At 38.5% G+C, this 15940-nt stretch overlaps 1 protein-coding gene across 2 annotated transcripts in view; it reads right to left on the minus strand.

The window, feature by feature from the left end:
- EYA3 (EYA transcriptional coactivator and phosphatase 3) overlaps positions 1 to 15940 on the minus strand; it is a 97714-nt gene that overhangs the window by 34924 nt on the left and 46850 nt on the right. The window contains exons 7-8 of one of the 2 annotated variants that reach the window (XM_043574214.1): positions 10356 to 10493; positions 2451 to 2536 (exon numbers count right to left, since the gene is read on the minus strand). In XM_043574214.1, the coding sequence (XP_043430149.1) occupies positions 2451 to 2536; positions 10356 to 10493 (224 nt within the window). The remainder of the gene's footprint in view (positions 1 to 2450; positions 2537 to 10355; positions 10494 to 15940) is intronic. The other variant, XM_043574215.1, reaches the window with a different exon arrangement.

Below are 15940 nucleotides of genomic sequence, written 5' to 3' on the forward strand. Positions count from 1 at the left end.
ATACAACTCAGTATGTATGTCCATGTATGAGCGGGAGAATGCAACATTAAAGAAAAGAATAAGTTGGGGGCACCTGGGTGGCTCAGTCAGTTAAGCATCTGACTCTTGATTTCGGCTCAGGTCACGATCTCACAATTTGTGAGATTGAGCCCCACGTCAGGCTCTGTGCTGACAACATGCAGCTTGCTTGGGATTCTCTCTCTGCTCCTCCCCACAGTGTGCACTCTCTCTCTCAAAATAAATAAATAAATATGCTTAAAAAAAAAAAAGGAAAAAGTAAGTTGTACTGGCTGAACTCAAGGGAGTTAAAAATCTAGCAGGAGAAGACAAAAAAAAATTCCAACAAATTGGCAATAAATTATATGTCAAAGGAGTGAAATACAGAGGAAGACAACTATCACTGCAGACTGGTAGTCAGAGAGCCTTTTTGAAATAAACAGATGGAGGGAATAAGAGGATGAATAAGCCCTGAAAAGGTTTTAAGGGACCAGAGTTGCTGAGTCTGGTTGAAACAAAGGATCTTGCAGGTTTGAATGAATTATGCAAGGCCACGAATGTGACTTGGATTCTTCAGGCGATGGTGTATAGTTTGTGTGGGGGCAGGAGATAGGGACTATCAAAATCAAACCAACAAATAAAAATACAAAAAGATTCTTGGGTGGGGGTTGCCTGGGTGGCTCAGTCAGTTAAGCATTTGACTTCTGCCCAGCTCGTGATCTTGTGGTTCACAAGTTCGAGCCCCACATCCAGCTCTGTGCTGACAGCTCAGAGCCTGGAGCCTGCTTCAGATTCTGTGTCTCTCCCTCTCTCTGCCCTTCCCCTGCTCCTGCTGTCTCTTTCAAAAATAAATAAACATTAATTTTTTTTAATAAAAAAAAAAAGATTCTGGGCAGGTGACTGATGGGATAAAAGTGGACTTTTGAGAAAATTAATCAGATTGTGTTTTAAAATCTTTTTTTAAAAAATTTTTTTAGTAACATGGGGGCTCGAACTCATGATCCTGAGAACAAGAGTTGCACGCTCCACCAACTGAGCCAGCCAATTAGTATTTTAGAAAATGGATAGGTAGAGGGAAAAACTGGAGATTAGATGAAAAATTAAGTCTGGTAATTCAGGATTAAAGGGGAAAAACTAAAACGAAAACAGTTGGATTGGGAATTGGTGAGGGGAAAAAAAACTGAAAACTGGTCTGGTTTGAGGCCTAGGTTTATTTAAAAATGGTCTCATTGGGGCGCCTGGGTGGCGCAGTCGGTTAAGCGTCCGACTTCAGCCAGGTCACGATCTCGCGGTCCGGGAGTTCGAGCCCCGCGTCGGGCTCTGGGCTGATGGCTCAGAGCCTGGAGCCTGTTTCCGATTCTGTGTCTCCCTCTCTCTCTGCCCTTCCCCCGTTCATGCTCTGTCTCTCTCTGTCCCAAAAATAAATAAACGTTGAAAAAAAAAAAAAAACTTAAAAAAAAATGGTCTCATTGATAATTGAGAAGTCATAGGGAAAAGTGGTTTTACTTTTTTAGAGGACAAGGAGACAAAAAACGGTAGAATGAAAGTCTGGTTTTTGCTATGATGAAGTTAGGGAAATAGCAGGACATTAAAGAAAAAAATGTCCATCAATCAGCAGGAAGCTTGTAGATATCATGAGGTCATTACTAGAATGTTCATTTCAGAAATAGTAAATGGACATTGTGAATGTGGTAAAACATTTCTGGGGATGGAATAATAAGCATGTGGAAAACTACATAGACTGTCTACAGTCTATGTAGAGAAAACAAGATCAAAAAGAAAACCTATGAAAGGAAGAGAGATAAATGGTACACTGATGTATAGCAGAAACTCAGTAATTTGTGAACTATAAGAATGAACAAATGCAGGAACAGTCAAATGTAGAAAGATGAACCAGAACAGTCATGTTAATTACAGCCAGAAAAAGAGATTCATGGAGAAAAGATTCATTGCTACAGAGAAAACAAATAAAAACATAACAAAAACAAAAAACCCTAAAACACTGAAAACATTGGCAGTGATCTAAACATAAAGAGTTAATAGAACAGTGACTGAGACCAGACCATAAGGAATTCACAAAGGAATGAATGGCTAAATAAAAATGTAGAAGGAACATGCATTTCATAAATATTTACTATGTGTCTTTAATGTGAGTACCAGGCATTTTTCTGAACTTTGGGTATGTATGAGTGAACAAAACTGAAAAATAAATCCCTATCCCTATGAAGCTTCCATTCTAGTAGGAATTCGGTAGGAGGCAGACACATGTAGTAGGTAAAGGAGTAGATAGAACCATATCATTCAGAGGCTTAGCACAGTAATGAGAGAAACGGATGGCAGTCTGAGAAACCATCCAGTGTCCTAGTTCTGGTTGTTTCTTAGGTTGGCAAATTGACCATGGAGAGAAGAGCAAGCTTGAAGAACCATATCAAACAGGATGATTAGCACAGTACCTGGTTTGAGATGCTGGAAACTGCTGCTGTTGGAATATTAGCCATTGTAGATGAAGTGGATATCAGGCTGGCATTTGTGCTTGAAGCTATAGGATTGAGAATGTTAAAAGATATTAAAGATACCATGTAAAAGGCTACAAGAAATGGAAAGTATATTGTGTTTTAAGATCTACAAGGAGATAAAGAACATTGGCAAAGCAACAAATACTAATTTTACTCTTTTGGATGCCACACCTTACTCTAGTCTTGACTAGTCTTGTTTATTAGAAATAAAACAATTCAAACATTTTTCTGTTTCAGCTTGAGTCTTTAATTCTTCCTATTAAAGTCCTAGAAGGATTCACATATAATGTACTGGTTCATACTAATGATATCAATAGAATCAGAAGCTAAACCAAATCATTCCAGTCTATTTCCTGAAATAAGCCATTGAAAAATGACTCACTGGCAATGTGACTTACGACAGCCAACAGAAACAAGAGCTCTGGTAAATCCACAGGTAAGTCCTATACTGTGATATTTATTATCACTTGCCCCAAATTATGCCTTTCCTAATGTAACATAATTATTTTGAGAAATAGAGCTGATCCCCCAAATTCTAACATGCCTGGAGTTGCTTCTTGGGCTCTACTCAAATAATGGGTTACTAATGTGGATCAACAAACACAATGATTTGGCATTTAATGATTTTACCAATGAGCCTGGAAAAACTTGGAAAATACTGCATATTATTCTCTCCAGGTAAAAATGTACCCTGTAAGCTATTTAGGCTGCCTGTCTTGGGACAGGAATCTGAGTTAGGTTTTTCATACTCTTCTATCACAGATCCCACCAGGGTTTTAATCAAATCTTCAGTGATTAGTACTTGTTACGGTGACTTTTTTCAGGGGGACAGTGAAAATGAGACTGTGAGGTACTGGTCTTGAACTCCTCTCCCCCACTTACCATAAGCACTCTTAGACACGGTTCCCCTGCAGCCACACACACCATAAAGGTTTACCATCAGGTAGACCTGACTATCTGACTCCCCATCCCATTAGCAACAAAGTCCTTTGGAGGTAAAGTTAACAGGAAAACTTCCATAAGGAACAGGGCAGGTGAACAAATGAAGCAGAAACTTGAGAGTATTCATCAAAATCAGAGGGAATTCTTATTCCTTTCCCTAAGGGTACTCTGCTTAGAAGAAAACCTAGAAGAGATTAGAAAAGAAAGTCTAAGGAACAACTACTGCTACAACTCAGCTTTCAGATAAAGACCTGGGACCAAGAAGAGTTAAGGTAATTTGTCTACTGTCATGGGAACTAGTGGTAGTCATGATGGCAACTGTGATCTTCCAACTGGATGAGCTAGGGATCAAATTTCCTGATTATCCAGGGAGATTTTCTTTTCTACACTACATCTTCCCCCAGGGGAACTAAAGGACTCTTAAGAGTTTACCTTCTTAAACCCAACAAGTAAATGATTTTATAACTTCATAGATGGTGTTTTCTTCTCACCAATATTCACTTTCTTCTCCACTATGGTCTGACCCATTTTTCCCCACTAAGGGCAAGTACAAGGAATTACTGTCCAATACACAGGCTAGATGACTCTGTAAGTAGATTTTAATCACTACGGTGGGTAGAGAATTTTGAGTGGATCTGAGGTTCTATTACCAGTACGTTATGCTAGGCAGCCCTGCAATAAAACAGACAGAAGGACATGAGGTGATTTAAGGTGGGAAAGAAAATCAGTAATTTACTTAATCTATTAAGTCGAACTCTCCCAGCAAAGTCCATTTCTAGCTCAATTTTTCTTTGGTCCTCCTTCTAGCATATACTCCTCTTTTCCTCCTATTTACCTTTATTTTAATTCTGTTCTACCTTCTTACTAACTTACAAATGGTTAGCAGTACAACTCATTCATGTCTGATCTCTACATACATGGGGGAAGTACTCTGACTCACAAAGTGGTTTTATAAATTTAATAATTTTCAGACCACTTACTGAATTGGGCTAGAGGTAAAAAGGTAGACCTTACAAACGACAGTCACATACTCTTACTATCTCTGCTAGGAAGTTTAATGACTTGATTAGCTGGCTGCTGATACTAAGTTAATAAAAGGTATCTTACTAAAAATCATAAACTACTTTCAGCAATAGTGACTTCTATTATAGGAAATGTTGGCCTGCTGACCTAAAAGTTTATAGGACTCAGTAACTTCTTTCGCCAAATCAATCAAATCATTCCTAATATGTGCCATTAGTTCATTCATTCAGCAAACCATAGTTTACTATGTACCCATAAAGTTGTTCCAGTCACTGAGAAATAGAGTAGTGAACAAGGCAAAGTCCCCGCCCTCACCAAGTTTAGATTCTATTGACAGAGTTAGATGATACTTAAATAAACAATAAATACTTTTTAGGCTCTTGTTTAGCTTGAACCCAAGCTAAACTCACCAAAAAAAATGTACACAATCACTGTAAACCCTACCCTACACATAACTATGATTAAAAAGCCACAGATTTCAAAAAAAGTACTTATCATTTTGCACATATATAGATGTCTCAACAAATAATATTCAACTGCATATTTAAAAAACAAAGCAGCAATAGAAATTGCAACAAAAAGCACAAAACTCAAATAGTAACTCCTGTTGACATATATCTGAAGGCTATTAGCTCTCCCAATGCCAACAGCATGGCCAACTGTTTTTTGGATAGTCTCCACTCCTGTTCCAACAATGGAGCTGTGAAATCATTGAGAGATAAGCTTCTGAGAACCATGCCCCACTAGTGGTCCAATTAATACAGTCAATATACAGAAATAGCTTTAATCAGAAGACAGTGGTTACAGAACTGTGAGAGGCACAGCTAAATTAAACAACACTGCTCCAAAGCCAGAGGGTTAATCTAAGGGTTAATCGTACATAAAAGTTGGCACAAGACTTGCTTTCTACCCATTTCTAATTTTATATATCTCTCTCTCCCACCCTTGCTCACTTGGCTTTCAAGTTACTCAGAGTAAGACAAGCTCTTTCTCAATTGAACACCTTTGCAATGTTGCTCACTCTGCCTGGACTGTGCTCCCCGGCCTGTCCCTCTCGCCTTCCCAGCATGATGGCTCCTCCCCAGCATGTCTACTTCCTCAGAGAGACACTCTCTGACCGCTATATTAAAAAACTAACTCCTTATTTTCCCAATCACAGCAATCTATTCTTTTTTTCTTTCAGAGAACTTTTCAAAATCTATTTAATTATTTACTTGCTTATTTCTGTTTCCCCCACATGTCTGTAAGCTCCATGAAGGCAGAATCTTACTATCTTATTCATGATCTCCAATATCTAGCAAAGCATCTGGCACAGAGTAGGTGATGCTCAATAAATACTTGCGGGATTCATGTATATCTTGTAGACATGTATATTCCCATATAATTTGTGGGATTCAAGTATAGCATGTCAAGGTCATCAAAAACAAGAAAAGCCTGCAAAACTGTATGTATAGTCAAGAGGAGCCTAAGTAGACATGACAATTAAATGAAATGTGGTATTCTGGATGGGACTCTGGAACAAAAAATGGACTTAGTTAATAATAATGCACCAATATGGGGTCATGAATTGTAATAAATGGTCCGTTCTAATGTAAGATATCAATAATAGGGGAAATTATGTGCAAGATGGAGGGGTACATAACTCTGTGTATCATCTGCTCAATTTTTCTATAAATCTAAAACTACTCTAGGGGCGCCTGGGTGGCCCAGTTGGTTAAGCATCCAACTCTTGATTTTGGCTCAGGTCATGATCTCCCACTTCATGAGACCAAGCACCATGTCAGGCTCTGCACTGACAGCATGAAGCCTACTTGGGATTCTCTCTCCCCCTCTCTCTGCCCCTCCCCTACTCGCTTGCCCTCTCTCAAAAACAAATAAATAAACTTAAAATAAAACAAAACAAAACTATTCTAGGGGCACCTGGGTGGCTCAGTGGGTTGAGCATCCAACTCTTTTTTTCTTTTTGTTTCTTTATCTTCGAGAGACAGACAGAGTGTGAGCAGGGGAGGGGCAGAGAGTGAGGGAGACACAGAATCTGAAGCAGGCTCCAGGCTCTGAGCTGTCAGCACAGAGCCCAACTCGGGTCTCAAACTCACAAACTGAGATCATGACCTGAGCTGAAGTCGGATGCTTGACCAACTGAGACACCCAGGCGCCCTTGAGTGTCTAACTCTTGATTTTGGCTCAGGTCATGATCCCAGCGTGGGATCTGTGCTGAGTATAGAGCCTGCTTGAGATTCTCTGTCTCTCTCTCTTTCCCTCCCTCTGCCCCTCTCTCTTGCTTCTGTGCACTCTCTCTTAAAAAAAAAAAAAAGTCTTAAAAATAAAACTATTCTAAAAATTAAAGTTTCGGGTGTCTGCTGGCTCAGTGGGTAAAGCATGCAACTCTTGATCTCAGGGTTGTGACTTTGAGCCCCACACTGGGTGTGGAGATTACTTAAAAATAAAATCTTAGAAAAAATAATTATAAAATAAAAACTAAAGTCTATTCAAAAACAAATCTCCTGGTCAATGAGAGACTATTGGAAAGAAGTAAGGAAGGAAGGGAGGAAAAAATAAAAACTATCATATGCTACCAACAATATTAGAAGCCAAACACATTCATTAGAAGTCAAGATTCAGTTAAAATTAATTTTGAAATTTCTGAAATTAATCTTAACACCTGAATACTAATCATTTAAACCATCTCAACTGAAGAAAAGAATCAGAGATTGGGTCACATAGTCACACCCTAGGAAAGAAACTGATATAAATAAGTTAGATCTACCTAACAAAGGGGTTTTATGAGCATTGTTGTATAAACTGAAGAAAGGTTTTGATCAGAGTTGATCAAGCCAGAAGTGGATTTTATTTTAGGCTGAAATAATACATTTTAAAAGAAATTGCAGTATGTTGACACACAATGTTACATTAGCTTCAGGTGTACGATATTGTGATTTGACAATTCTATATGTTATGTCAATTGTAGAATGCTTTGCGGTATGATGACGAGATACTGTTTTGACTATTAAAAAAAATCTACAGAATGCTGTTTTTTTGGGGTGTGTGTGTGTGTGTGTGTGCGTGTGTGTGTAAGGATGGGGTGATTACATAGTGTAAGTGAAGCAGCCCTGGATAGTTAACATTCACTATTCATGATATGTGACATTAAAAGTGGGAGGGGGGGGCGCCTGGGCAGCTCAGTCGGTTAACCGTCTGACTTCAGCTCAGGTCATGATCTCGCGGTCCGTGAGTTCGAGCCCCGCGTCGGGCTCTGTGCTGACAGCTCAGAGCCTGGAGCCTGTTTCCGATTCTGTGTCTCCCTCTCTCTCTGACCCTCTCCCATTCATGCTCTGTCTCTCTCTGTCTCAAAAATAAACATTAAAAAAAAGTTAAAAAAAAAAAAAGTGGGAGGGGGTACCTGGGGGGGCTCAGTCACGTAAGTGGCCTACTTTGGCTCAGCTCATGGTCTCATGGTTCATGAGTTTGAGCCCTGTGTCAGGCTTGATAGCAGAAAACCCAGGTAATTCAACTCTGCCAATACTCGTATTTCATTTCAGCTAGTTGTTTCAACTTGTATTACACCAAGTTTTTCTTCAGAACAAATGGCAAAACTTGGTAACTTGATGGTACCCCTTCTGCCTTAAATTCTACCCTGTGCCAGAGTTCTAATGAACAACAAAATGGGCCAAGAGGTTAACCAGAAAAAGGGAGGAAGAATGAATTAGATACCTGTCAGTAAAGGTTCTTAATGAACAGAGTTGAAACTGATACCATGACTTCAACATTGAAAATGAAAAATACAGCACTCATGCTTTGGGGTCAGACTGCTTAGCTTACATGCTGACTTAATTATTTACTAATTCTGTGACCGTGGACAAATTACTTTGCTTTTCTTTATCTTATCTGCCCCATCTGTAGAACTGGATTAATAACAGTAGTTTCCTCATAGGTGTGTTATGAAGATTACCTGAGTAGCACCTATCTGTTGCTTACACTGCTAAGTACATAGTAAGCACTTAATACCAACAATGATCATCACTAGCAAACAGGGGAAACCAAGAGTCCGAAGAGACCCTAAAAAGGTAGTTACTCTTATTTTACAAGGAGGAAGAAGTAAGCAAAACTATTAGGTTTCTCAAATTCAAGAGGAGTGGTGATTTTACAACTAGGAAGAGGGTTATTAATAAAAAACAAGAGAACTCCTTGCTTTTCTTTCATGACTTAGGTGCAGTCATCAGGAATGTATCTGTTTAGGAGGGACATGGCTAGTAGATTTGTCTGTAGATGGATCTAAAAGCCCTGTCACCTAGAAAAACACTTCATAAAAATGAAAGGGGATAGAGGAGAAGACAGACAAAGTCATACTCTTTAGTTTTTCCCCTCCTGCTTTATTCCCATTTGAGAAAGAAAGATAGGGAAGAGGCAAAGAAAGAAAGAAGGGAGGGGCGCCTGGGTGGCGCAGTCGGTTAAGCGTCCGACTTCAGCCAGGTCACGATCTCGCGGTCCGGGAGTTCAAGCCCCGAGTTGGGCTCTGGGCTGATGGCTCAGAGCCTGGAGCCTGTTTCCGATTCTGTGTCTCCCTCTCTCTCTGCCCCTCCCCCGTTCATGCTCTGTCTCTCTCTGTCCCAAAAATAAATAAACGTTGAAAAAAAAAATTAAAAAAAAAAAAAAAGAAAGAAAGAAGGGAAAATAAATAAGAAAAGAGGAGACTCAGTAACCACTAGGAGGTAATCTTACTTAGAGCAAGATCTCAAGATGTAGTGACCAGTTTGTTCTCAATGGATCAAGCAGAAGTAGTTCTCAATCATTTAACTGAAAACAATTAAAACTAAGCATCAAAATATTTTATTTAATATAATCTACATCGGGGCTCCTGGGTGGCTCAGTTGGTTAAGCGTCTGACTTCAGCTCAGGTCATGAACTCGTGGTTTGTGAGCTCGAGCCCCACGTCGGGCTCTTTGCTGTCAGCACAGAGCCCACTTCAGATCCTCTGTCTCCCTCTCTCTGACCCCCCCCCCCCCCACTGGCTTGTGCACGCTCTCTCTCTAAAGTACATGAACAAATAAAAAATCTACATCACCATCACTTTCTCATCAAGAGTACCTCAGACTAGTTTTTGCTGTCCCACCCATACTCCTCTAGCACCCATTTTAAAAGGAATAAAATTTAAAAGCTGGGAGACATCAGGAGAAAGGAGGCAGATGAGAAGCCAGGTACATGGACATTAACCCCCACTGTCGTGCAATAACATATTGCCTGTGTTGGATCTGGAAGGGTAGGGAATTCATTCCATAGCACCTTCTGCGTTTCTGTCTTCGTTCCTAATAGTCCTGTCCTAATTCTAACCCTTTAGAAGAACAACTCAGGAAGGCAAAGGTGTTTAGAGTTGAAGCTTTAATGCTACACTTTCCATCACGAAAAAGAAACAAGACTGAACTTTTTGAGCATGAAAAATGCTCTCGCCACGAAGCAGCAGGTGGGGGCGGAGGTATGGCAGCACTGCATGAGAAAAGCAGCACATACCTCGTGTTTGGCGCCATGTGGACTCCATGTAAGAGAAGTCAGCAAGGTTCTAACCCATGGAGTCTTCTGCTCATTTATAGGACAAAATGCCACTGAGAACAGACTAAAACAAAATCTGACAGGTTTTCGGGACACCAACGTACAAAAGGAAAGGCTTCGATTCTACCAAGTAGTTCACATTTAAAGGCTAAACTACTTATGAACCATAGTCCTGGGTTCTGGTCTACCTAACACAAAAAGCATGCACAAATGCAAACACCACCCCCTTCTATTTTATAGAACTCCTGTATTACCCAGTTAATTTGAAGATACAGGAAGACTGAAAACAACAAAAACAACAATAATGAAACACACACAACCATGCCTATTTACCTTGAATGGGATAAGAATAATGTGCTGGGCTTGGCTGGCTTGTGGTTAACCCTGTAGTGCAGGTAAGAACACTGTGTTGACTTGGAGATGGAGTCTGAATTAAACCACTTTCAGGTTTCATACCTGGCCACAATGCACCTGAATCAGATAAATTGGACCAATTACAAACAATACACTGGGACTGAGGAGCATGGTCATGCTTTCAAATATCCGCCAGTAGGTTTAAAACCTCAATCTTAAAAACAAAAGTAAATTTGCTTGTAAGAGAAAGTTACTGATTCTCCCACTCATAATATACCACAAGCAAATACAATTTCAAAGACTGGGGAGGGAAGCTATAGAAACAAAAATCTTGCCAAAATCCCAATAATGATATGTATATAAGTTCATTTCAATGGCTGGGGAAGACTGACCAGGGTTCAGAAAAAAAAGCTACTGACACTCAACTGGAGTATTTGTTGTAGAGAGTGCCTGATGATCATGAACAGTGGTAAATCATTTATCCATTGTCAAGGCGGGAGACATTTCATATAAGTTTAAAATTCACTTACCCTTTAAATAAGCACCAAATTTCTTAAAAATGTATTAAGTAGTACTTTTCTGCCTTCTTAAGTTGGTTATTTTGTTACCTTCTGATTAGGAAAGACATACCTGCTTATTTTTATAAATTAAAACCATGACAGAAATATGTCAATTGGAAAAAATAAAGTCATATATAATCCCAGAACCCATACTTAACCACTATTACACTGTGCATAAGAATGACTTAGATTTCTTCTATGTACTTTCTAATCTTTTTCTTTTTAATAAAAATGGGATGTTACACAGTTCATAATTTGTTTTTCCACATAATATCTATGAAAGACATTTTTCCATGTCAGAACATATAAATCTCTCATACCGATAGACATCATAGCTGTTCACTTTTATTTTTATCACAATGCTCCTGAATGACAATCTTTCTAAAACATATTTATATCCTTTCCTGCCTTCTCAGCAGGGAGGAAATAGTGAACATACCTTTACATTTTCTCAGTATTGTCACAAAGATGAATAGTGTGCTGTGCTATATATACATCACAGAGACACCGCCAGAGGCTATGGGGATTTGTGAAGATGGGACTAAACAGAACTCAATTACAGTTCTGTATCACTTTGTTTCTTTCTGTGATCTGTACTTGACAATCTCTTGTCTCTCGCTTTATCTCCTTTGTCATCTGCAGTAACCTGGGAAACCATAAATGAAGCTTTGCTTCTACATGACAGCCTAAGGATGCCCTTTATGGTGAATAGTGTTGGTGATAATTTTGGCTATGCAAAAGTCTATTTAGAAAAAAAGCTTACTGTCTGGTTGTGCACTGTGTTCTGAACAGCTATGGTTGCTGGATCAGTGTTGTTGAAGGTAATAATTAGGTCCAAGAAGGTTCATCAATCACATTTCAGGTAAGAAATTAATACCATGGTCAGCCACAGCTTCAAATTCAACAGTAACTCATTTCATTTACTCCTAATCTGACACTGAATTTATAAAAATATAATGCATTGATAATAAGGCCCTCTGCTCACCAGGGCACTGAGATGTCTAGGTGCAACTCAGACCAGTAAAATTTGTTGATAAGTAAATGTAAGAGAGATGTGAAAATTTCAAATTTCCAAATTTCAAGGCAATTGCCTTGCCCCAAACTCTTAAAGCATAAAAAACAAAAGGGGTTTTCTTTTCTTACCTATCAAACACATGAAATAACTTATCTGAGAAGAACGAAGAATACCATTGTCTTTAGCATGCATTAGGAGGGTCGGCGCCCATTCCACGCTCAGTTTATGATCATTTAAAAAGTCTTGTCCAGGTTAGCCACAGTTAAACTCCTAACTATATCTAAATTTCAACACTAAAAATATTTGAATATGTTATTTTTTAAACATTTATAATGTGAAATTTGAATATCAGTGCCATGATTCTTGGTGGTTGAGTATCACATTTTTTAGCAAACAAATTGCCATTTCAATGTCATGGTAACTTTCACGTTTATTGCAATCAAGGTGATATTTTTTTTCTGAATAGGTTCTGAATCTTAGGTGTTGGATTTGTGAACATGTTTATATTACACTATATTAAAATACTATCTTATTGAGAATAGTATTACCTGAAAATTTTTTGCTAGTCTCATTATTTAGTATATATAAATTTAAATAATTTTAAATATAGTTTTAAATTTTAAATAATTTTAAATAGAATTTTTTTTTTTCTGGAAGTAAATTGACTTTATTTGGCAACCTTCAACAAATGGAAGCTTTTTCTGCCAGTTTTCTTGTGTGCAACTGACCAATGCTAAATAAGAAACAAACCTCAAACTCCTTTGCTTTCATTTTTTTGTCTGACCAGCAAACCAACCTAATGAATTATTTTATTTTTATAGAAGAGATTTGCAAAATAGATTGTCATCTGTAATTTTTTTTTTTTAACCCAGCACTCAGTAGTATAATTGGCTAAAATTTTGTTGTTGATGGAATCCTAATGGTAATTACAAACGGAACAGAAAAACTGGGAGATTGAAATCTGAGTAATTTGAAGCAGCATTTTTATTTTTATTTTTTTTAATTTTTATTTTTTTAAGCATCAAAATATTTCATTTTATTTTATTTTTTTTAATATATGAAGTTTATTGTCAAATTGGTTTCCATACAACACCCAGTGCTCATCCCAAAAGGTGCCCTCCTCAATACCCATCACCCACCCTTCCCTCCCTCCCACCCCCCATCAGCCCTCAGTTTGTTCTCAGTTTTTAAGAGTCTCTTATGCTTTGGCTCTCTTCCACTCTAACCTCTTTTTTTTTTTCCTTCCCCTCCCCCATGGGTTTCTGTTAAGTTTCTCAGGATCCACATAAGAGTGAAACCATATGGTATCTGTCTTTCTCTGTATGGCTTATTTCACTTAGCATCACACTCTCCAGTTCCATCCACATTGCTACAAAGGGCCATATTTCATTCTTTCTCATTGCCACGTAGTACTCCATTGTGTATATAAACCGCAATTTCTTTATCCATTCATCAGCTGATGGACATTTAGGCTCTTTCCATAATTTGGCTATTGTTGAGAGTGCTGCTATAAACATTGGGGTACAAGTGCCCCTATGCATCAGTACTCCTGTGTCCCTTGGGTAAATTCCTAGCAGTGCTATTGCTGGGTCATAGGGTAGGTTTAAATAGAATTTTAAATAAACTTTAAATAAAATTTCAAAGTATAAAATGTCTATAAACTGGATCCTTTATAAAGTCAAAAACCAGGGCAAAAAGTCCAAGAAAAGTAGTGGAAGAGCTACTTACAGTAGTTTTCAATGTTTTTGACCAGAAACATGAAGTTGATATTTAATATATAATTATTTTATGAAGAACAGAAGAATAAAAGACCATATGAACACCGCCTCCAGCATCACAGTAGCCTGGCTCTTTAAGCATATAAATATCTTCCTTTAAAAGCACCCTTCCCAGAATTCCAAGTAATAGGGAACATGACCAAATGGTCTGACTATACAGCAATACTACCCACAGAGAAGAGGAAACCAAATCCTGGCTTTCTGACTCCTAGTCCACTGCTCTATGTCTACAACTACAAAGCTTATCAATTTGTTTTAAGCACCAAGATCCTGATGTGGAAGAACAGCTGGTCTAACAGTGGCAAATGAAGTCGAGTGCTATCCTTTTGCTGCCCCACACTGGGGTCTTATCACAAACTATACCCAAGTTTTCTCACCACAAATATTTCACTATTGGTTAGTCACTAACCAAACTAATTTGACCAGCTCAGTTTATAGTAATACGTATCAGACTAGTAGATCTTTAGAGAAAGTTAGTTTGGTTAGGAACTGAAGTATATGCCAATGGTTAGGGGAAAAAACACATGAAAGAATATCTTGGTTTGTTGATATGACCGCTCATTGGAATGACTTACTATAAATACTAAGTAATTTAATCTGAATACTTTTCCTAATTATAAAGCGAGTAGATGTATATTATACAGAATTAAGAAAACATAGAAAGTATAAAGAAAAAAAACTGCACAGTCTCACTGCACAGGAAAAAACTACAGGCAGTTCTTGCTTTTGTACGGGACTGTGTTAACTGAAACCTGTACACGCTGGAGCAGTGGCCTCACTTGGTATGGCGCCATGGTAATGGAGATCAAATCTGTAGTGCCTACACTGTGAACATTCACATTTTTTCTTCCAAATTATTCTTTATGTATACATTTTTAAAAATACTAACTTGGCATATTATATTGCTTTTAGTTTTACATGTTGCTTTTTAAAATTAATAAGAAACTTTTCTCAAGATGCTGAATATTCTTTAAGAATGTGAATTTATTAGGGGCGCCTCGGTGGCTCATTAGGTTAGGCATCTGACTCTTGATTTCAGCTCAGGTCATGATCTTGCAGCTCATGAGTTCAAGCCTCACATGGGGCTCTATGCTGACAGCTCAAAACCTGGTTGGGATTCTCTTCCTGCCTCTCCCCTGCTTTCTCCCTCTTGCTCTCTCAAAAATAAACTTTAAAAAAAAGAATGTAAATTTATTAGAATATGATTTATAGTTTTCCATTCTATAAATTGCAATGTAACATACACATTTCAATTCAATGTGTAGGCTGTTTCCGATCTTTTGCTGTTATAAATGCTATGGTAAATATCTTAGTAAAATTTTTGTGGGTATCTCTAATTAGTTCCATGGGCTGAATCCCTAGAAGTGAAATTACTGAGGGAAATAGCAAAAACTTAATCCTTAAGGCTATTACTACATATTATCAAATCTCCATCTCACATAGAGTTCTTTTAAATGAAGCTGCAACAGTGGCAGCTAAGGCAATCTTTTATGAGCCCCTAAAAATAAATGCGTGTTCCTTTCTTCCACTGAGATCACTGGAAGTTAACTGTCTAATCCTTTCTGCTGTCCTACAACATTTCTATGTAGCTCTTAAAAAGAATATGACCACTATTCCTTTATTTTTACAGACTGTTTACAATATAAGCTTCCTAGATTTCCCTTAGTCTTCTCCTTTCATTAAGAGAAGGAACATTTTTGGGGCACCTGGGTGGCTCAGTTGGTTAAGTGTCCGACTTCAGCTCAGGTCATGATCTCGTGGTCCATGGGTTCGAACCCTGTGTCGGGCTCTGTGTTGACAGCTCAGAGCCTGGAGCCTGCTTTAGATTCTGTGTCTCCTTCTCTCTCTGCCCCTTCCCCACTCACACTCTCTTTCTCTCTCAAAAATGAATAAACATTAAAAAAAATTTTTTTTTTTTTAAAGAGAAGGAACATTTTTTTTTTAGCGTTTATTTATTTTTGTGACAGAGAGAGACAGAGCATGAACGGGGGAGGGGCAGAGAGAGAGGGAGACACAGAATCGGAAACAGGCTCCAGGCTCTGAGCCATCAGCCCAGAGCCCGACGCGGGGCTCGAACTCACGGACCGCGGGATCGTGACCTGGCTGAAGTCGGACGCTTAACCCACTGCGCCACCCAGGCGCCCCGAGAAGGAACATTTTTAACTGCAAACTCAACTCTCAGACACAGACCAAATCTATGAGCACTTCTGA

The sequence above is a fragment of the Prionailurus bengalensis genome, chromosome C1 (assembly GCF_016509475.1).
Source record: "Prionailurus bengalensis isolate Pbe53 chromosome C1, Fcat_Pben_1.1_paternal_pri, whole genome shotgun sequence".
In the NCBI taxonomy this organism is placed as follows: Eukaryota; Metazoa; Chordata; class Mammalia; order Carnivora; family Felidae; genus Prionailurus; species Prionailurus bengalensis.